This window comes from Cyphomyrmex costatus, unplaced genomic scaffold (assembly GCF_001594065.2).
Source record: "Cyphomyrmex costatus isolate MS0001 unplaced genomic scaffold, Ccosl1.0 scaffold132, whole genome shotgun sequence".
NCBI lineage: Eukaryota > Metazoa > Arthropoda > Insecta > Hymenoptera > Formicidae > Cyphomyrmex > Cyphomyrmex costatus.
In genome coordinates, this window is record NW_017275304.1 from 382,245 (window position 1) to 404,630 (window position 22,386).

The 22,386-nt window shown below is 33.7% G+C and overlaps 5 protein-coding genes across 5 annotated transcripts; 2 read left to right on the plus strand and 3 right to left on the minus strand.

The window, feature by feature from the left end:
• Window positions 1-2,869: 2,869 nt before the first annotated feature.
• LOC108782606 (uncharacterized) lies at window positions 2,870-4,261 on the minus strand. Its single transcript, XM_018550911.1, has 3 exons — window positions 3,735-4,261; window positions 3,276-3,375; window positions 2,870-3,016 (listed from the first exon to the last, which is right to left on the minus strand). The coding sequence occupies exons 1-3, from the start codon at window positions 4,259-4,261 to the stop codon at window positions 2,870-2,872; spliced, it is 774 nt and encodes a 257-aa protein (XP_018406413.1).
• A 3,388-nt stretch (window positions 4,262-7,649) lies between these two features.
• On the minus strand, window positions 7,650-9,715 carry LOC108782607 (uncharacterized). The gene is made up of 5 exons (XM_018550912.1): window positions 8,922-9,715; window positions 8,583-8,682; window positions 8,359-8,469; window positions 7,986-8,141; window positions 7,650-7,703 (listed from the first exon to the last, which is right to left on the minus strand). The coding sequence occupies exons 1-5, from the start codon at window positions 9,713-9,715 to the stop codon at window positions 7,650-7,652; spliced, it is 1,215 nt and encodes a 404-aa protein (XP_018406414.1).
• Window positions 9,716-12,782: 3,067 nt separating this feature from the next.
• Window positions 12,783-15,531, minus strand: LOC108782608 (uncharacterized). Its single transcript, XM_018550913.1, has 5 exons — window positions 14,741-15,531; window positions 14,252-14,351; window positions 13,965-14,075; window positions 13,719-13,874; window positions 12,783-12,935 (listed from the first exon to the last, which is right to left on the minus strand). Exons 1-5 carry the CDS (start codon window positions 15,529-15,531, stop codon window positions 12,783-12,785), a joined length of 1,311 nt encoding a protein of 436 aa, XP_018406415.1.
• A 1,298-nt stretch (window positions 15,532-16,829) lies between these two features.
• LOC108782609 (uncharacterized) lies at window positions 16,830-17,463 on the plus strand. The gene is made up of 2 exons (XM_018550914.1): window positions 16,830-17,120; window positions 17,179-17,463. The coding sequence occupies exons 1-2, from the start codon at window positions 16,830-16,832 to the stop codon at window positions 17,461-17,463; spliced, it is 576 nt and encodes a 191-aa protein (XP_018406416.1).
• A 1,470-nt stretch (window positions 17,464-18,933) lies between these two features.
• On the plus strand, window positions 18,934-20,352 carry LOC108782610 (uncharacterized). The gene is made up of 3 exons (XM_018550915.1): window positions 18,934-19,079; window positions 19,235-19,824; window positions 19,907-20,352. The coding sequence occupies exons 1-3, from the start codon at window positions 18,934-18,936 to the stop codon at window positions 20,350-20,352; spliced, it is 1,182 nt and encodes a 393-aa protein (XP_018406417.1).
• Window positions 20,353-22,386: the final 2,034 nt, after the last annotated feature.

Here is a 22,386-nt window from a genome sequence, read left to right on the forward strand (position 1 = left end):
ATATATATGTATATATAATTATACTATTAAAAGTTTATCTACGTAATAAGATATAATTATGTTGATCGTAAATAAAATGAGATTTATTATATATTAAAATATTTACAGATTATTTAAAGTTCCATTTAAATAATATGTAATATTTCTAACTGAGAAATAAATAATAGCAAAAAGAATTATATTTTTCTAATGTATTAGGTATATCTAGTAATATAGGATATAGTGTGTGTAAATTTATTATAAGAATGTAAATGTACTATAATAATTTTAAAAAAACATGTTTTTACAACGTATCTTACAATAATCCAAAAAATAAGTTTACTGTTGGTTTTTCTGATTTTAATAAACAAATACTTAATTAATTTTAAAATATACCACACAAGGAAAGTTCGCTGATCATTGTGAAATATTTTTGAATGTCTATATTTATAATGAGTAAACTCTCTAAAACACTTACAGCATTAGATTGAAGATTAATAAATTGCAGTCCAGAAGAGCCTCTTTTTAAAAATCTCATCTCTTTTCGGGATTTTTTCGTATATCGATCCTAATGCGTGTACCTACATGATATACCTAATGTTGTCCTTATAATTTAAATCTCCATAGATTCATTCTTACTCCATAGATTTATTCGTTCGGATATAATGGCATATATGCAAACGAAAAAAGAGAAACTCGATTGTCTCTATATACTAGATTACTTGTTGCAAAGTGGCTGCACGATTATAAGTGATGAGAATACGACGTAATTACTTTGTATTAAGCACGCTTTTCGCTTTTATTACCGTAGTAGTTCTGTCGCAGCGAAATTAAAAGTTTGATACGAAAGATAGCGTGCACATAATTTTTTGTTGGTAGGAGATAATTTTACAGAACTGATTCATATTAAACAGCCTTTAGTATGTTGTCTATCTATTAGACCACGAGGCTACTATTAGTGATTTTATTATCTATTTTGACAAGTGTAAGAACCTTTTATGTTATATATAACTTTTGCAAAAGGAAAATATATTTAAACTCGGTTGCGATTCCTTGGAGAGGAGGTGAGCTTTTCAAATTGTTGCAGATTTTTCAAGTTTTTTACTGCAAGTATCAAGGTTGAATGTTGTTGCAATCGATAGCCGTTACTCTGATTCCGAGACGAGCGGAAACTTTCATGTTTCACAGAACATTGCAAGGGGTTGCCATGCTGGATCAAAGTGGTATTTTTTGTAGTAAACTTTAAAAAAAAAAATCAATAGCGACAAGATTGAATTTTGGTCTACTACTTTTGACGTCAATAATCGAGAAATATGATTCCTATATCTTTGGACGTTTACGAAGGCAACCATAACTACTCGAACACGTATAATTTTTTTAATGTAAAAACATACTTGTCGAGTATGTATGGCTGCCTTCGTAACCGTCCAAAAAGAGTATGGAAATTATATTTCTCGACAATTGACATCAAAATTAAGTAGTAGATAAAAATTCAATCTTGTCGCTTATCGATTTTTTTCAGGAAAAATTTATTACCCAGTATGGCGACCCCTTGCACTCTTCTGAGGTGTATGGGAGTTTTCGCCCATCTCGGAATCAGGATATTAATTATCGATTGAACTAACAACATTCAACCTTGATGCTTTTAATAAAAAATGCAAAATTTACAACATTTTGACAAGCCCATCTCTTCTTTAAAAAACCCCGCAACTGGGTTTAAATACATTTCCTTTTTTTGTTTTACATAAAATAAAAGATTCTCATACTTGTCGAAATAGGTAACAAAATCACTAAAGTCACCTCTTGGTCTATATAATCTATTTTGTGTTAGATAATAGATCACAAATTGTGAATATTAAACTAACAAAACTACGTCAAAAAAAAAATTAATAAATTAACAATATAATTGAATTATAGACTCTTATATGTTTCAAAAACAATACAAAAAATTTAAGTAAATACAAAAGACTATTAAGAGTCAACGCTGTTAGCAGTGCGTAAAAATATAATCTTAAAATCTATAACATAGATATTATGTCGAACGTTTCGATCCTTCGTTTCGGATCATCATCAGCGACAATACAATATAAAATTAAAAATTACTCATGCAACTCTGAGTAATTTTTAATTTTATATTGTATTGTCGCTGATGATGATCCGAAACGAAGGATCGAAAAGTTCGACATAATATCTATGTTATAGATTTTAAGATTATATTTTTACGCACTGCTAACAGCGTTGACTCTTAATAGCCTTTTGTATTTACTTAAATTTTTTTGTATTCTTTTTAAAACTACGTCAATTATTATTAATTAAATCAACTGATTAACATCTTGCAGCATCTAATCATAAAAATTACTAATCCTACATGAATCTTAAATAAATATAAATATCTAAAAGTTGTTTTTTTATGTTTTAAAAAATCTTTTAATGTGTGAAAGGGAAGGATTAAATAAAATAAGAAATATAAATTATTTATCTTGTTTATCCGTTGAAAAATTTGTATCATATTTAGAGACTCATATTCGAGTATATAATAGTTATTTCAGCAAAACTACGTAATAAATTTTCGTAGTAGATTAAAATACGCCAGTGACGTTTTAATGATCTAAGAAATAATGGAAAATATATATAATTTAATAACAAGCTATATAAAATGAGAAAAGTTTCTACACTTACATTACTGAACGTAGGTAGGGACATTTCTATCATTTTTCCTGCCGAGATTTTTGCTGGAATATTGGAAACTGCCATTATCAGAATTAAAGTACGAGCTCTTTTGTGAGGAAGACGATGCCAATTTGTCGTAGATGTCATTGATCCAACCTTAATACTCTGCCATGATTAGGTGTACATTTCATAAATGCTTATGAAAATTGATGTCTAATTTTTACAGCAAATAATTGATTATATCAGTGCTGTCTACCTGATCTGTCAATAATTGACCGACGTAACAATTAGTAAAAATAGAAAACGTGAAAGATGTGAGAATCACAAACATAGTTAACATAGCTGTAGAATCACTTCTTTCCCATTCCTATAAAATTAACGCTATTGTAATATATAAAGCTCCTGAAATAATATTTCACAAATACTATCCTATTATTAATTTCTATAAAAATTAGGCCTCTATTCTATAACGTTTAATAATAATAACAACGATATTGTTAGATTGTAAAAAGAACATGCAACGATATCGATACTGTTGTTAAGAGTTACAAAATAGGGGCCTTAATTGAACTACCAAAATGTAATATATGGATAAAAGCCTCGTGAAAACTGTTTGTGATAATTACCATAAGAACATAGTACATGGTAAGACATAAAAGTATAGTAGAGCCCGTTATTTCCACTAATAATACATATCGCATAGTTTTCTCTACTTGTTTTAAGAAACTGTAAACAAATAATTTATCCATTAAATGATTGTAATTTTTAGTTTTGTGTTTACAGCCTTGTATTGTGTTAGAATATAATATATTTAATTAAATATTAAAATAATTAAAATAGCAGTATAATGTTTATCTTATATGATAATTATGATTTATTATAGATTCGTAATGTTAATCTGAATATCATGTTGCACTTTTTTTAATAGGCTCTAATAATTCAAAAGAAATTATCACAGCTATAATAACGATATAATAAATTTATTATATTATATCAATTCTATTTAAAAGTTATTCGCTTATAATAAAATAAATAAAATGATTACATAAAAATCTTTTCCACATCATTTATTATTACAGACTTACGTTTTCACTTTTATCTGATGCTCGATGATATCAGCCAGTATTATCGCGACAAGTCGATCCTCAGGCTCCGGGATGTCATTAAGATGCTGGAGCTTACCGATTAAAACGCTTAGTTGTCCGCAAATGTGCATAACGAAGAATGCAGCCAATCCGGCTGCGCCGACTGTTACCGAATAAGTAATCAGTCCAGCGAAGAACTGCAGGGTAAAAACAATTTCATATGCTGGCGAGGCCTGTTCATCGAACTTGACGAAGTAGCTTGGACATGCCAGCGCTCTCACCGTGGTGTTCATTGGGGTGAGCATACGACCTTTTGAGAGTGGTACGAGTGTGCGATAAGATAGTCCGCCGATGTACATGAAGACGGCAGAAATAATCGCAAACCTTCGACCTATTTTTGCCTTAGATAGCATTATTTCCCGATTTTTCCAATCAATTGTATCCCTCCAATCCTGCAATGCTTGCTTCAGGCAAGATTGTATTTCTTTTGTGTGATATATGAGCAGACTGTACTTCAAGCAACCCATCCCACAATTTAGAAGCGGCCCGACCAATCTCACTCTACGTTTAAAATCGTGTTCCTTCAGGAATATTAATAGAAGACTCGGCACGATAATAAACACGAATAAAAAGTAGCAAAAAGCATTTTGTAAGCGGGTCAAGATTCTTTCCACGTTGGAAGCGTTACTGGAAATTGGCCACACACCGATCATCCGCAAAATATTACGAGTCACTTGCACTGCGTAACTGAAATCATTTTTGTACTTATTCTTTGACGAATCTGCCATTGATTTTATTTAACGTATTTCCTTTTATTTTTACTTTAAAACTTAACACAATTGAATTTGCGATCGCAATTTTTGCACCGATCTTGTTTCTTTCTAAACGCTGAATTTTTGTTAATTCCGTTAATAGCGTTTCCGCATTTCGTGTCTACGAGTGACAGATGGTTAGATCTAACCAGACGCTCGAGCATGACTGAACATATGTATATGATAATGGATAGTTTCTCTTTCAGCAGTAGGAATACAATGAGTACGGCGCTTGCGTGTATAAAACGTCTGCGCGTGATGAGTGGTACACGAAAAGGGTTGGTGAATTATACGTTGCATGACATATACAACTTCGTAAAGTTTGAAATTATAACGGTGTATTTACTACCTGGAAAATCTACAAATCTTGGAATTTTTAGGGGATTCCCTTTTATCCTTGAAAATAAGGGATTCGTGGAATTCTATCAGAGAACTAAGGAAAATTTCAGGTAATTTTACTTTTAAATTTAAATTTTGTTTCTTTTTGGAAACACACACACACATTTTTTAAAATTATTAATTTCTTAATATAATGCAAAATATTGACAATTAATTAGCAATACGTATGATATGTATATTCACGTACATTTTGTATGTCTTGTTTTACAAGAAGTTATATCAGGAAACTCAGCAGAACAAAATAGTTTCATTAATATTACATTTTTAGGACACTTTCCTTATATTGCTCTGTAGATCTTATGACATCAACTGTAGAAAATGGTAGATACATTCAAAATGTGTGTCTATTGTGTTTATGTGAAATCCCTTTTTTGAACTAATTTTTAATATATTCTGTATTTTTATTGCTTGCACTGCAATTATACTTTTTTATTTCTAAGTTACAATGAAAAATTCTCTAATCGTTTATTTAATTTCGAACAAAAATACTTAAAAAATCTAAGAATTATTATATATAAGAAATTTTTTATAAAATTTTAGTAAACACGTTTTATATGCTAGAAAGTATAATTTGTGCTGCATATTGTCATGTAAGCATAATTTATATAAAGAAAATATTACAATTTATACATATGTATATATTATCCAACAATTTTTTGAAAAACATTACTGATATGAAATATTACATATTCTGATGTTTATTCGGAGCGTAAAATATGTTCAATAAACGTATTTATAATTTACAGCTATTTATTATAAAATTTAATGCTATTACATAAATACATTTTTTATTATTAATTCAAATTGTATTTTCTGAAGTAGTAAACTTTCGTAGCATGTTTAAATAAGCTACAAATAATTTGATAACCTATTGTTTTTAAGTTAATTGCATTATTATAGTATCTGTAATTAAATCGATGTCTATTTTGATCGTAAAATACAGCAAATTTTTTATTTCATTACATGTTCTGTTTAATAAAAAATTTAACCGTTGAGTTTCATAAAATGTTAATATAAAATATATAAAATTCTAATTTTTTTTAAATATTTATACGGGATCATAATACTTACATCACCAAACGCGATGGCCAACTTGATCATATTTTCAGCACCAAGCCTAGACACGTAAATTACCATTGCAAGATGACAGCAAGGCTTCTTTTCCGAACGTTGATACCAGTTAATCATGTATGAGCTCTTACGTATTTTTATAGTATATCAATAGATTTCTGCTATAGATGATTATTAGATAAAATTTTATCAAACCATTATATATCGTCATTTGAAGGATTTGCATATTACATAACGTTGTTTTAAAAAATAACGAAAGTGTTCCATTACAAGTTTGCCTATATAACCAAATATGATTATGTTAAACATAAACAAGATAAGAAGTATCAGATATGTTAAATCACTTGTACAGGTTGCCTAAAATGTCATTTTTATGATATGCAATATATTGTAATTAAAAAAACGCACGAACAATCGCATTTGTTTCTATTTAAAATTTACAGGTATATATATGAAACATGGCAAATTAGTTTTTATATACATATTTTTTTATCTACAAAAGTTCGCTTGTTAATTATTAAAATTTACTGCCTGGTATATATTGAATATTTATACATAGTACAGAAGCTAATTGTAGATATAATTTAATTTCTGATATATCAACTGTTGACAAACAATATGTCTAAACATGTTCGAAGGTATACTTACTTTCAGCTGATTGCCCTTTCCAGCTGTTCGCCTGTTTTTAGACTTCGCCCTTTTGAATGTTATTGATTATTGTTATATAAAAGAGTCCTTGAATTTTTCAAATTATTTGTTTCCAGCTGTTCCTCGTAAGCATGCACTCAACAGAGATCTTAAGCCATATATGGATACCGTGATAATTGTGCTAAAAGCTAGAAAATGGCTATAGATGGAATAAAAAATTTCGTTGCAATTCTAATGAATTTGGTAAATTTTGTATTTCTGATTGTACGGCTCAATGCGAACATCTAGATAACAGAATGGATCTTTCTATTATCGCTGCATGCGCGAAACTGACAGTTGCGAATCTTTAAACTCGCCTTTGCCATGATTTTTGCTTGCGCAACTTCATATTTTTCATGGAAAAAAATGAATTTATGCGGAAATTGTCTAAATGAGCAACGAAAAGCTTTGTACAATTATCGAAAAGGGTATTTCGAGAATCCTATTTCCTGAAAAATGCATAATAGCTATCATGTTAGTAGACACTGTGAATGAAATATTATGATAAACTTAGATTGGATCTGGTTTTAGAAAATTATAAAAAAAGATAAAATATTATATGCAAGCTGACGAACACGAAGTTTGGTTTTTGCAATGTGTTGAAGAAAAGAATATATATATATATATATAATAAAAAAAGAGTGACTGCTTTGCGATAGTTCGCGATACGAATTTCAAAAGATGATATTTAAATGATATTCTGTATAATGTTGTATGTACACACGAGCAAGATACAATTTTTTAGCAATTTGATCAAAAATTAAAACTTCGATTATATTTTTTATAAGTAAAGATACATCAATATATTTCAAGATGGCAAAAATCCGGAGGGTGTACAGATATAATTAAAAGTACATATGGATGTATAAGGTATCGAAAATAAGTACAAATTCTTGTTCTCCATAATGTAACATGTTCTTTCATATATGATGTAATATTTACTCAATTACAAAGTAACTGTTCGCAGCAAGTTTAAATATGCCATCGCGGTTCTAACAACCTAAAAGATAAATAAAAGTTATTTATATGTATATAAAACGTTTATACAAATAAATGTTTACAAAGATATATATATGTATTTGTGAAAAAAAGTCATATCCGAATGATATATACAATAATAATCACCAATAAATACACGCTTAAAAGTTACATTTGAAAATATAATTTTTCGTATAAAAACAATACTTATAAAAGGTATATATAATACATATGAAATTTTTGTAAAAACTTTTTTCGTTACTTGTTATATTACGGGTAAAATGTATAGACAAAATCGGCTTACGGCGCTAAAACTGCTGAATGAAAGATCAATCACTTTACCCGCCGTGAGCTTTGTCGGATATCTTGCCATGGCAATTACTAAGATAAGATAACGAGCTTCTTTACTAGGCAAACAATACCAATCGATCGTACAGCAAGTTGTGTTTACTACATTCCCCTGTTATATAAAGTGCAACAAGTGCATATAGTATTGAAATTCAGTTTTAAAAGTTTATTATTATTTCTTTATTAGGTTTGTCATTATTCTCGTAAATGTATTAATTGTTTAAGTATATTATTTATTATTTTCCAGTTTATGAAATTTTATTTTTATGTGTTCTTCTATTTAGAAATAATTTTTATACTTGCACATTCTTATCATCTACACACCCTACCTGACTACTTAAAAGTTCCCCAATGTAACATAGTATAAAAATATTGAACGTAAAAGATACAAGCATTATGCCATACGTCATAGAAGATAGTGTATCATTTGATTCCCATCCCTAAAAATGAATTGTGGAACATGTTATTATTGGAAAACAACGCGTACAAAAGATTGTTGTATTATAAATAAACCAAAAAATGAATAAATGTAAATGCAACTACATTTGTTTACCGTTATCACGTAATATCCAAGAAGACAAAGTATTAAAGTGCTTCCAATAATTTCAATAAAACACATTTCTCCTACAACGTCTTGTATCTGATGTAAAAATCTAGAATGCAGGATTATTTAAACTTATATTATTATAACGTAGTTCTCTCCATTCTATGTAAAAAATTTTTTTATGAAGTGTATAGGTAAAATTAACTATACAAGTTTAAACAATAATGTAAAGAATATATTCAGCTGGGTTCTTTTTATATTCAATATTCAACAAATATAGAAAATCGATCTAAACAAAGCACTAACCACAAACTTAATGGAAAATGAGTAACAATTTCAATTACTTACTTACGTATTCTCACGTGATGTATGACAATCGCTGCTAATCTTTGAGCAATAGCATACTTCGACCATTGGTTTTCCGTAGCTGTGTTCTCCAACCAAACGGTCAACATTTTGAGTTGTCCACAAGTATGCATGGTGAATAACGCGGTGATCCCGCAGACACTGGTTGTTATGATATATATGACGATACCAGTCACTAAGTGCATTGAAAACACGATTTCGTAAGCCGGGCTTTGTTGCGGATCAAAGAAAATGAAGTAGTTGCCCTGCACCAACGGTCTGATTGTCACGTTTCCGATTACGATCGTGCCACGGAGTATTGGTTTAATCAGACGGTGAGTGAAACCGCTGGTGAACAGAAATAACAAAGTGCAGATGATGACAAAACGTCCGGCCCTCGCCTGGTTCAACATAATTTTACGGTCGTTCGCGTCCCATACATTCCGCCAGTCTTCCTGCAAATGCCTCATACATTTCTTAATACGATCCTCCCGTAACATAAGTGTGAAGTACATAGCAGGAACCATGCTGTAGAAGAAGAATCCTCCGACCATCCTGAGTCGGCTTTTAAATGTGTCCAAAATCAAAAACATGTATAACATCCACGGTATCAGATTGAAGGACAATAGGAAGCAACACGCGATCCTGAGTAGTCCCCTGAGAACTCTCGTCCATTTTCCGGGTTTGTCCATATTCGGCCACACACCGATTAGTCCCATGATAAGTCTGTGCACTTGCACGGTGTACCTAATATCGTTTTCGTAGTTTGTATTTCGTAAATCTGTTGGTTCAGTCATGGCCTGCTTAAGCCGTAGAGAAGCGATTATTCTTTTTCACTTGTTTACCTAACGGACGTACGATCGCAACTGACAGATAAAAGTATGCGAAACCTACTGTTTTGCATTATGCACAATCTCGCGTCTGCGTGAATCATCTCCGTTACCGTAGTAGTTCTGTCACGGCGTAGTATAGAGTTTGGAACAAACGATCGCGTGTGCGCAATTTTTTATCGATAGGAGATAATTATGAAATAAGATCGATTCTGATACGAAGCAGCTTTTAATAAAAGTACAAACGTCTACTTTGTGTCAGGTCATAGGTCATTAGATCGTAGATTATATTAAACCAACAAAACTACATGAATTGTTGATGAATAAGTATTTACAAGTGACAAATGGTTAGACGGAACTAAAGTTCGAGCATAACTAAACATATATGTATATATGTGTTGATAGATTCTTTTTTCTATGATAAGAGTAGACAATGTATCGCGCTTGCGTGCATTAAACGTATGTGAATAATTACGGGGTTACAAAGTAGTTGACGTATTATGTTGGATAAATGCGATACTGACTAGCAAAGATAAGAATGCCTATGCGATATGTGATATTGTAAAATTTAAACTCAGATATTAGAAAAAGGTAATATCAAGTGTCATTTGTGTTGCATGTTACTGCGAATATATATTATTATATTCTGCGAAGATATATTATTAATTACAGGTGCCAGTACAAAGTGAACATACATAAAGTGTATGTAACTTCCGGCCGATTTTCGAATCGCCTCCGCCTTCCGCTGTCCCCCTTACCTCACCTCACCGTGCGCGGCCCGAATGCCGCACGACGCTCGAGCGACATTATTTGATCTGCGCGCGGAGCGGTGAGGTAAGGGGGACAGCGGAAGGCGGAGGCGATTCGAAAATCGGCCGGAAGTTACATACACTTTATGTATTTTCATTTTCTACTGGCACCTTTAATTAATAATACATCAGTTACTTTTCATAGTAATATATTATACACTACTCAACAAAATTAAAGGGTCACTTGTTCCACCCTGCAAAAATAGGCAAACTTTGAGATAGAATAACTTCGTCAAAAATCATTGTATCGAGATGTTTAAAATGCTTTTTTAAAATGCTTTTTTAATCATCTCGATACGATGATTTTTGACGAAGTTATTGTATCTCAAAGTTTGCCTATTTTTGTAGGGTGGAACAAGTGATTCTTTAATTTTGTTGAGTAGTGTATTATTATTAGATAAAAAGGTTTAAATTTTTGAGTATTCTTTTTTAAACATGGCTTGAACTTTTCATTTTTAAAAGTTATAGGGATTAAAAATATTTATTTACTGGTACTCTATGAATTTGATCTCAAGGGGCATCGCCAAAGTCAGGATAATTACTTTGAATTTTTTAATTAAAACTCTATTCTTTTTTGTATATTTGTGTAACCCTTCTTCACACCTTTTCCTATAGTTTTAAATCGAATGAGACGATGGTTGCGTTCAGCAGATGTATATATTTTTAGATCATTCAAAAGCATAGTGAGCGCTCACAGATCCGCTCCACCACAGTTGAGTTTCTTGAACGCGACCAATGCCACAGCGGTCTAAGCTGGCATTGGATGCTTCTAAATAATTGTGTGTGAATTTATATACTACGAATGTAATTCTTCGATTGCGCGCCGAGAAATTATTTCAAGTTTGAAACGCAACACTAATAACTACTGTAATAATATCATAAGTTAAATTGCCTAACAATTTAACAATTATTGATGCTGTTTACGCATCTTATATCGATCTTACTAATGTTGAATAACCTATTAAAAACTATAAATGATTAATTTTTCACTGCAAAAAATATTATCTCGGTCGAGACACCGTTGCCTCAGTAGTCTAAAGGCTTAGGACGCTCGCACAAAATGCTAGAGATCCGGGTTCGACTCCCGGCCGAGATAGTATTTTTCACATAATTAAAAAATTAATTATTTACAGCCTTTAATAGGTTATTCAATATTAGTCGATATAAGATGCGTAAACAGCACCAATAATTGTTAAATTGTTAGTCAAATTAACTTGTGATATTACTGTGGTAGTTTACTAATATTGCGTTCTGAAAAAATTTCGGCGCGTAGTGGAAGAATTACATTCATAGTATATAAATTCACACACAATTATTTAGAAGCACCCGTGATCCAGCTTAGACCGCTGTAGCATTTGATTGAAATTTAGCGATCTAATAAGAATTGATACTATAGTTTTATCCACTTTAAGTAACTGTTTTGAAGTTATCAAAGTTTTTTGTTGGTTGAAAACATCTTAAATCTTGTCTTGGTTGTGATTGGACACTCTTTAGATCTTGCCTTCGTGGGCTAGACATTTTATCATAAGAAACTTGATAACATCGAAACGGCTTTCTTAAAGTGGATAAAACTATAATGTTTTGAACAGGTCTTCAAAAAAACTATTCAAAAAAATTTTTGAAAATAAGAGTGGAGGAGGGGGTATACAATAAATAAATACTTTAAAAAAATTTGTTCCATTATACTTATAAAGTAATCTTCCAATCATTCAATTTTCATTAAAAAAATTTATTTCTATCTCTTATAGTTTCGAAGATATTCGCTTCGAAAGAAAAAAACCGATTTTCTTCAAGGCAGGATTTCACCCCCTTAACATGCGACTCAGCACGTATAAAAAAATACGTGTCTCTTATTTTTGTCCATAGAACAACATACTAAAAGCTCATTTAAATCGGAGAGATACACTTGATTGTGTTTCCTTATAAGTATTGTTTTAATCAGACGATGAATGAAACCGCTGCTAAACATGAATAGCATAGTGCAGATGATGATAGAACGCCCGGCTTTGGCCTGGTCCAACATAATTTTACGATCGTTCGCGTCTAATACATTCCGCCAATCTTCCTGCAAATGCCTCATACATTTCTTGATACGATCTTCGCGTAACATTAGTGTGAAATACATGGCAGGAACCATGCTGTAGAAGAAGAATCCTCCAACCATCTTGAGTCGGCTTTTAAATGAGTCCAAAATCAGAAACATATATAACACCCACGGTATCAGATTAAAAGACAGTAGGAAGCAGCACGTAATTCTGAGGAATCTTCTGAAAAGTTTCGTCCATTTTCAGGGGTTTGCTCATATTCGGCCACACACCGATCATGCCCATAATGTGCACCTGCACCGTATACTTAATGTCGTCCTCGTAGTTGAAATTCTAAATTAGTCTGTTTGATCGTAGTATGCATATGGATGAACCGGAGAAAATCTTCTTCCTTCTTCTTAGTTGTTTACGAAACGGACGTACAATCGCAACTAACAGACGGAAGTATAACGAAACCTAATTTGTACTATGCACGCTGTCGCGTCTACGTGAATGGCCGTAGTGGATCTGTCACGATGTAGTTTAAAGTTTGGAACACGGTTGCGTGTGCGCAATTTTTTATTGGTAGGAGATAATTATGGAATAGGATCGATTCTCACACGAGATGGCCTTTAGCAAAAGTATAAAACTTGTGTCAGGTCATGGGCCGTAAGTTGAGGGTTATATTGAAACAACAGAAACCACACGAATTATCAATTAAATTATGTTTAATACACCTTGATAAATCTGATTTTTAAAATTAGAAATCATACGTGTAATTTTGTTAATAAGAAATAATTTGAAAATTGGAAATCTTAAGTGAATATAAAATACGTTGAAAAGTCGTTGTTTATAGTTTTTCTTAATTTCTTACGAAACTTGTTATTAAGTAGTAAAAAGGAAAGATTAGGATTACAATAAGTAGAATTAGTCCTTTTCATCTTGTTCATTTGTTTCAAAGATAGCGTCAATTACAGATTAATATCGAGTATTATTGTTATGATAATTATTTCATCAAAATTACGTAAATTTTATGAGCATATTAAAGTATGCCATCGATGATTTAACGATCTGTGAAATAACGAAATAGGCGATTTCACTGCTTGTAAATAAAATAAAACAAGCTTCTATACTTACATTACTGAAGGTAAGTAAAGACATATCTATTATTCTGCCTGCGGAAATTTTTGCTGGAATATTAGAAACTGCCATTATCAGTATTAAAGAACGGGCTCTTTTACATTGAAGACGATACCAGTTTATCGTGGTTGTCATTAATCCAACCTTGATGCTCTGTCATAATTAAGTAAGTGTATATTTTGTAAAGATGCTTGTGAAAACGTTGGTGTCTAATTTTTACAAGAAAATATGAATACTTGCTACCTGATCTGTCAGTCGTTGACCCACATAACAGTTGGTAAAAATGGAAAAAGTGAAAGATGTAAGCATCACAGACATGGTTAACATTGCTGTTGAATTATTATTCTGCCATTCCTATGAGATTAACAGTTGCAAATCTTATAAAATAATTTATTTTTAAATCTTTTGAATTTTTAATTTGATTTAAATACTATCAGATTGTCTTAATTTTCATGCAAAAAATAATTGAGTTGTCAAATTATTATATTATGCATGAATAAAAGCTTTGTAGAATTATTCATTGTTATTACCATAATAATATAGTACCCTGAAAGGCACAAGAGTATAGTAGAACCCATTATTTCCACTAACCACACATATCGCATAGTTGCCTCTACTTGTGTTAGAAAACTGTAAATAAATAATTAATCTATGTAATGATTCTTTTATTTAATGATTTATTCAATTTTCTATTTAAGGTATTATATTGTAATAGAAAATATATATTAAATAATACAATATAATTTATATGTTAAAATGTTAACATTTAAATAAAATAAGTTTTTTTAATGTTTATTTAACAACTATAATTACAATGTTTTAGTTCAGTATTTGTAATTTTAATTTAAACATTTTATATATTTTTTCTATAATATAGGCGCATCATTAAAAAAATTACAACTACAATAATGATACGCTAATTTAATCACCAATGTCAACTATAGTTTAAAATTATTTGTTTAACAAAATAAAGCATTTATATAAGACTTTCTCATCTCATATATTTTTTGTAGACTCACCTTTTCACTTTTATTTGATGCTGTACGATATCAGCCAACAATATTGCGACAGCACGATCATTAGAATTTGACATGTTGTTGAGATGCTGCAGTTTGCCCATTATAATACTTAATTGTCCGCAAACGTGCATAATAAAAAATGCGGCCAAGCCAGCCGCGCCGGCCCTTACCGAATAGATGATTACTCCTGCAAAGAATTGCAGGGTAAAGACGATCTCGTATGCTGGCGAGACTTGTCCATCGAACTTGATGAAGTAGCTCGGACATGCCAACTCTCTCACCGTGATGTTCGCCGGTGTGAGCATACGACCCTTCGAAAGCGGCACGAGCGTGCGGTAAGATAATCCGCCGATGTACATGAAGACGGCAGTAAAAATCGCGAATTTTCGGCCTACTCTCGCTGTAGACAACATCGCTTTCCGATCGCTTCCATTGACCGTGTCGGTCCAATCCTGCTGCGCTTGATTCAGGCAAGATTGAATTTCTTTTGCGTGATTTAAGAGCAAAAAATACTTCGTCCAACCCATCCCACAATTCAGAAGCGGCCCAACCACTCTCACTCTACGTTTGAATTCGTGTTCCTTTAGAAATATATGCAGAAAACCCGGCACAATGATGAACGCGAATAAAAAGTAACAAATGATATTTTGAAAACGCGTCGCAATTCTTTCCACGTTGGAAGCGTAACTAGGAATCGGCCACGCACCGATTGCTCGCAAAATAATACGAGTCACTTGTACGGCGTATTTGAAATCATTATCGTGTTTTCTAGTTATCGATGAGCTTTTCATTATTATAGCTTCATTCAATATCTTTTTTTAACAGATAATTGAATTCTCGACCGCAAATTTTGAGTTTATATTGTCCCTTTCCAGTCACTGAGAATTTCCGTTAAATTGTAGTGTTTCGGTGTTTACTACTGACAGGTGGTTAGTTAAGACTAAAAGTTGGAACATAACTGGACAGATGTGTTGATAGGTAGTCTCTCTTTCTGTGGTAAGAGCAGATAGTGTAACGCGCTTGCGTGCATTAAACGTCTGCGCATAATGATGGATGTTGCGTGCGTACGATGGGCCCACTACGCGTTTCGTGTACACGCATATACACATACAAAGCTCCGCCGATGCGGAGACGTTGAGGCGACAGACGGACGCCTCGAGCGGCCCTTCTCTATTTGCCCGACCACAAAAAATATTTGCTTCAGCTCGCATGCGACGGCGGCTGTGATTGGTACGCGACGTACTGATGAACTTCCCACCAAAAAGAGCCGGTTCGAAGGGCTCGTTTAGAGACTAATACGCATCGTGCGGCTTCGCATCGACGTTAGAAGACCGAGTTTTCTTGCCGTGCGAACAAGTCGAGACCGAGTTCTCTTACCGTGCAAACAAGTCGAGACCGAGTTCTCTTTTTATATTACGAGGTCGAGTCCTCCTACAATAAACTGTAATTAGAATAATAAAATTATTTTTTTAAATAATACGTGGAGTGATCTTCCCCGTATACGACGTTCCATTTTGGTGCCTCCTGTGAGGTCGTTCGCGAGGTAAACGCGGACGACGACGCTTCAAACATCGAGATTCCGCCATCCATTGGATTCCATTCAACCACGTACAGACGAGGTTTCGCAAGCAGACGAATCTGGATTCACAATTCGAACTGGGCAGCGATTAGGATCGGGCAGATCATCCAGTTGGATTCGAGCTAACGGCGAGTACATTATTCAAGGTTAACAAATTACCGATCGCGCATTTCCTTTATCCTTCTCTACTTCATAACGACATCATGACCGATAGAATCAAACTTCTTATTCAGAAGCGGACTTCTTTAAAGTCACAAATCACCAATTCAACGAACTTACTCGAAAAAGATCGACATGGCTGTTACGACAAGACCGCGTTAAAGTTGCGAATGGTTCGCGTCACCGAGCTTTACCATGCATATGAAGATTACAACGACGAATTGTTAACACTAGATTCGAACGAAAATCATAAAGACGAATTCGCGAATGTCCAAGATAGATTTTATTCACTCGCTGCCAGAATCGGAACTTTAACAGATTCCATACCTAGAGTCCGTCACAAATACAGGCATGGGAATCGGTGCGCCTTCTCCCGTTGATACAGCCTCTACAGTCGTGAAACACAAAATAAAGTTACCTGTAGCATCGTTACCAAATTTTGACGGACGATATGAGAATTGGTTGTCGTTCAAGAATACCTTCATCGCAATGATAGACACGCGCACGGATTTGTCGGACGTCGAAAAATTGCAATATTTACAATCAGTATTAACCGGTGAAGCAGCTAACAAAATTAAAATATTGACGATCGAGAGCGCGAACTATTCCAAAGCTTGGGAACTATTAAAACATGCGTATGAGGTGAAGCGTATTCTTATCTCGCGCCATCTCTCATTGTTAATAAATTTGCCAATATTAGAAAAGAAAACTACTGAGGGCTTATCCAAGCTCGCCGACGACGCACAACAACATGTCCGGTTCCTTGGCCGCGATGGGAGTTAGCGTAGGATCGGAGATACTCGTTAATATACTCGAAAGCAAATTACCGAAGAATACGGCCGATAAGTGGGAGGAAACTCTTGGACGCGACGAGTTTCCGAAAATCGACGAGCTTTATGAATTTTTACATCGGACCGCGGTTCGCGTGTCTGAGCGTGTTCGCTCAGAAGCTTCTAGATTCGACGATAAGTTCATCCTCAGTTAAAAAACCACGTATATCTAACAAAGCCTTTGCAATCAATATGGCGAACATGTATTGCATAGCATGTAAAAACAAGCAACATCCGTTATACAAATGCGATAAATTCAAACAGTTAGATGCTTTTAAGCGCATTGAAATCGTAAGAAACGCCAGGTTTTGTTATAACTGCTCGCGTTCGCATAAGGGCAAACCTTGCAATTATGCGAACTGCACGATTTGTCAGAAGCGATACAATACGCTTTTACACCTTGACAATTATCCGTCCATCACGACGAAAATCGACGCAGCAGATTCGAAAACGGATAAGACTTCATGACGGGAAGTCGACAGTAGCACTAGTTTCCTAATGCTGCAGAAGTTCTTAAAAATCACCTTTACGTTGACGACTTATTAACCGGCGCGGAGACTGTCGAAGAAGCTCGTTCGTTGCGAAACGAGATAATCACACTATTGTCTCGTGGCGGCTTCAACATCCGACAATGGGCCTCAAACGAGAAACGCATTATCGAAGATCTAAGTCCCGATGCCATGAATGCCAATCTTGTACTTGACAAGACGAATACTCTAAAAACGTTAGGTATATCGTGGTCTGCGCGCGCTAACATGCTACGCTACGCGGTCCGCTCTATTGACGGAAAAATCACGAAATGAATCGTCATGTCAGAAATTGCTAGGATATTCGATGCTTTAGGCATTTTAGGTCCAGTCATTTTGTATGCAAAAAAACTAATGCAAGATTTATGGCGATGCAACGTAAAGTGGGATGAATCTATTCCTGCTAGTATACATTGCGCATGGATCGAATTCGCAATACAATTAAACTTGATTAACCAGTTATCTATCCATCGTCAGATATCGATCCCTAACTATATTGACGTTCAGATCCACGGATTTTGCGACGCGAGCAATACAGGCTACGGTGCTTGTTTATATATTCGCTCGAATGATGAAGATAATACGCATTGTCATCTTTTATGCGCTAAGTCGCGGGTCGCGCCGCTAAAAATCGTAACAACGCCCCGTCTTGAGTTGTGCGGTGCACTTCTTTTATCTAAATTGTATAACGAGGTTCGTGACGTGATAAAATTAAATTTCTGCAAAGTATTCATGTGGAGCGATTCGACTATAGTACTACATTGGCTGAAGACTTCACCTCATCTTTTAAAACCCTATGTTTCTCATAGAGTCGCTCAGATACAAGATATCACACAGCCACAATTTTGGCAATATGTTAGCACAAAGGATAATCCGGCCGACGCGCTGTCGAGAGGTCAACTACCGAAAAATTTTTTAAATAATCAGTCATGGTTCTCGGGACCGTCATGATTAATGAAATCTGAAAGCGAGTTACCTAATAACTGCATAGACTTGAACGAGATACCGGAACTCAGAAAAAACGTTTGTTTGACGACCAACGTTCCTGACTATAGTATTTTTCAATGATATTCGTCGTACTCGAGATTGCTGCGAATCATGGCGTTGTGCCTGCGTTTTCGTCCGAAAAATACTTATCGTGGACCATTATGTATAAACGAGCTAGATGAAGCAGAAACTAGAATAATAAAAATCATCCAAACTCATAGCTTTTCGTGCGAAGTAAAGGAATTGACACATGGACGGTAAATAAAACCAATATAGCTGCGTTGAATCCATTCCTGGATGAGAATGGCTTGATTCGTGTCGGCGGACGGTTAAAGGGGTCGAAATTGGCGTACGCTCAGAAGCATCCAATTTTAATTCCGAGTCGACATTTCCTCACTGATCTCATTATTAGAGAGACGCATGAAAAACATTACCACACCGGTATTCAAACGACGTTGTATATGATTCGGCAGAAGTTTTGGCTGCTTGATGGACGTAATCAGGTACGCAAGATCGTACGATCATGTATACGTTGTTTTCTTTTTAATGCGGATACTGTCAATTATAAAATGGGTGACTTGCCGAAAAATCGAGTACGTGATGCGTTTCCCTTCACGAATACCGGAATAGATTTCTGTGGACCTTTTTACGTCAAAGAGAAAAAATATAGAAATCGAAATCAAATTAAAGCGTATGTATGTGTCTTCATATGTATGGTAGTAAAAGCTGTGCATTTGGAAGTGGTGAGCGATCTCACCACCGACGGATTCTTAGCCGCCTTACGACGTTTTGTATCAAGACGCGGCGTTCCAACACATATTCACTCCGATAACGGAACCAACTTTGTCGGAGCCAACAATAAGTTGAAGGAATTATACGGTCTCTTCAATTCTGATGAACATAAAAATAAAATTAATCAATTTTCGTTGGAACACCGCGTCACGTGGCATTTCATATGCCACTCCCATTGCTCCACATTTCGGTGGACTATGGGAATCCACAGTAAAAATGTTCAAACACCATTTTAAACGCGTGGTTGGTGATCTTTTATTCACGTTAGAAAAATTTAATACTTTTGTCGTAGAAATCGAAGGAATATTAAATTCGCGACCTATTTCCTCTTTGTCCTCAGATCCTAATGATCTCTTAACCCTTACACCTGCGCATTTCTTGATCGGTAAATCATTGAATAATCTACCTGAGCTCGATTTCTCATCTGTCCCAGCAAACCGCCTATCTGCCTGGCAACATACCAGAAAGGTACGACAAGATTTCTGGGCACGATGGAGCTTAGAATACCTCAATGAGCTACAAATCCGACATAAATGGATCAAAGATGGAGAAAACATCACTATTGGAATGGTCGTGCTCGTCAAGGATAAGGGCCTTCCTTGTCTGCAATGGGCTCTGGGCAAGGTTCTAGAAATTTATCCCGGCGAAGACGGAATCCCACGAACCGTCACCATCGAAACTCGTACTGGAGTAGTGAAGCGTTCGTCCACTTCCGATCGATCGATAGTATTACAATGACAAATATTGTAACACGAACTGCGAATAGTCCTGTCGATGTAAGCAGGCAATCAGATAAATGTAATTGATCGTTACCCTCTCAACGGGGGGAATATGTTGCGTGCATACGGTGGGCCCACTACGCGTTTCGTATATGTACACGCATATACACATACATGGCTCCGCCGATGCGGAGACGTTGAGGCGACAGATGGACGCCTCGAGCGGCCCTTCTCTATTTAATTTGCCCGACCACAAAAAATATTTGCTTCAGCTTGCATGCGACGGCGGCTGTGATTGGTACGCGACGTACTGACGAGTCTTCTTACAACGTACTGACGAGTCCTCCTACAATAAACAGTAATTAAAATAATAAAATTATTTTTTTAAATGATATGTGGAGTGATCTTCCCCGTATACGACGTTCCAACGTACATTTTTTACGTCTTGTACTAGAAGAAGCTATATCAGGAAACTCAGCAGAACAGAATAGTTTCATTGATATTACATTTTTAGGACACTTTCCTTATATTACTCTGTAGATCTTATGACATCAATTGTAGAAAATGGTAGATACAGTCAAAATGTGTGTCTATTGTGTTTATTGTGAAATCCCTTTCTTGTACTAATTTTTAATATATCCTGTATTTTCATTGCTTGCACTGCAATTATACTTTTTTATTTCCAAGTTACAATGAAAAATTCTCTAATTGTTTATTTAATTTCGAACAAAAATACTTAAAAAATCTAAGAATTATTATATACAAGAAATTTTCTATAAAATTTTAGTAAACACGTTTTATATGCTAGAAAGTATAATTTGTACTGCATAGTGTCACATAAGCATAATTTATATAAAGAAAATATTACAATTTACACATATGTATATATTATCCAACAATTTTTTGAAAAATATATTACTGATATGAAATATTACATATTCTGATGTTTATTCGGAGCGCAAAATTTGTTGAACAAACGTATTTATAATGTACAGCTATTTATTGTAAAATTTAATGTTATTAAATAAATACATTTTTTATTATTAATTCAAATTATATTTTCTCAAGTAGTAAACTTTCGTAGCATGTTTAAATAATCTACAAATAATTTGATAACCTATTGTTTTTAAGTTAATTGCATTATTATAGTATCTGTAATTAAATCGATGTCTATTTTGATCGTAAAATACAGCAAATTTTTTATTTCATTACATGTTCTGTTTAATAAAAAATTTAACCGTTGAGTTTCAAAAAATGATAATATAAAATATATAAAATTTTAATTTTTTTAAAAATATTTATACGTGATAATAATACTTACATCACCAAACCCGATGGCCAACTTGATCATATTTTCAGCACCAAGCCTAGACACGGAAATTACGATTGCAAGATGACAGCAAGGCTTCTTTTCCGAGAGTTCATACCAGTTAATCATGTATGAGCTCTTACGTATTTTTATCGTCTATCAATAGATTTCTGCTAAAGATGATTATTAGATAAAATTTTATCAAACCATTATATATCGTCATTTGAAGGATTTGCATATTACATAACGTTGCTTTAAAAAATGACGAAAGTGTTCCATTACAAGTTTGCCTATATAACCAAATATGAATATGTTAAACATAAACGAGATAAGAAGTATCAAATATGTTAAATCACTTGTACAGGTTGCCTAAAATGTCATTCTTATGATATGTAATATATTGTAATTAAAAAAACGCACGAACAATCGCATTTGTTTCTATTTAAAATTTACAGGTGTAAATATGAAATATGGCAAATTAGTTTTTATATACATATTTTTTTATCTACAAAAGTTCGCTTGTTAATTATTAAAATTTACTGCCTGGTATATATTGAATATTTATCCATAGTACAGAAACTAATTGTCGACATAATTTAATTTCTGATATATCAACTGTTGACAAACAATATGTCTAAACATGTTCGAAGGTATACTTACTTCCAGCTGTTCGCCCTTTCCAGCTGTTCACCTGTTCTTAGACTTCGCCCTTTTGAATGTTATTGATTATTGTTATATAAAAGA

Excerpts from the sequence above, each read along its gene's own strand:
- LOC108782606 (XM_018550911.1), bottom strand. The coding sequence starts at position 4,261 with ATGGGTTGCTTGAAGTACAGTCTGCTCATATATCACACAAAAGAAATA. Across the intron at positions 3,376-3,734 it reads CATCAGATAAAAGTGAAAAC|TTTCTTAAAACAAGTAGAGA; the intron begins GTAAGTCTGTAA and ends ATTTGTTTACAG. Across the intron at positions 3,017-3,275 it reads CCATGTACTATGTTCTTATG|GAATGGGAAAGAAGTGATTC; the intron begins GTAATTATCACA and ends TTAATTTTATAG.
- LOC108782607 (XM_018550912.1), bottom strand. The coding sequence starts at position 9,715 with ATGACTGAACCAACAGATTTACGAAATACAAACTACGAAAACGATATT. Across the intron at positions 8,683-8,921 it reads CATCACGTGAGAATACGTAA|ATTTTTACATCAGATACAAG; the intron begins GTAAGTAATTGA and ends CCTGCATTCTAG. Across the intron at positions 7,704-7,985 it reads CATTCAGCAGTTTTAGCGCC|GTTGTTAGAACCGCGATGGC; the intron begins GTAAGCCGATTT and ends TTTATCTTTTAG.
- LOC108782608 (XM_018550913.1), bottom strand. The coding sequence starts at position 15,531 with ATGAAAAGCTCATCGATAACTAGAAAACACGATAATGATTTCAAATAC. Across the intron at positions 14,352-14,740 it reads CATCAAATAAAAGTGAAAAG|TTTTCTAACACAAGTAGAGG; the intron begins GTGAGTCTACAA and ends ATTTATTTACAG. Across the intron at positions 12,936-13,718 it reads CTTTACTTACCTTCAGTAAT|AATTTCAACTACGAGGACGA; the intron begins GTAAGTATAGAA and ends AGACTAATTTAG.
- LOC108782609 (XM_018550914.1), top strand. The coding sequence starts at position 16,830 with ATGGGAATCGGTGCGCCTTCTCCCGTTGATACAGCCTCTACAGTCGTG. Across the intron at positions 17,121-17,178 it reads TATTAAAACATGCGTATGAG|AAAAGAAAACTACTGAGGGC; the intron begins GTGAAGCGTATT and ends TGCCAATATTAG.
- LOC108782610 (XM_018550915.1), top strand. The coding sequence starts at position 18,934 with ATGGCGTTGTGCCTGCGTTTTCGTCCGAAAAATACTTATCGTGGACCA. Across the intron at positions 19,080-19,234 it reads AAGGAATTGACACATGGACG|AGAGACGCATGAAAAACATT; the intron begins GTAAATAAAACC and ends TCTCATTATTAG. Across the intron at positions 19,825-19,906 it reads GTGGACTATGGGAATCCACA|AAATCGAAGGAATATTAAAT; the intron begins GTAAAAATGTTC and ends CTTTTGTCGTAG.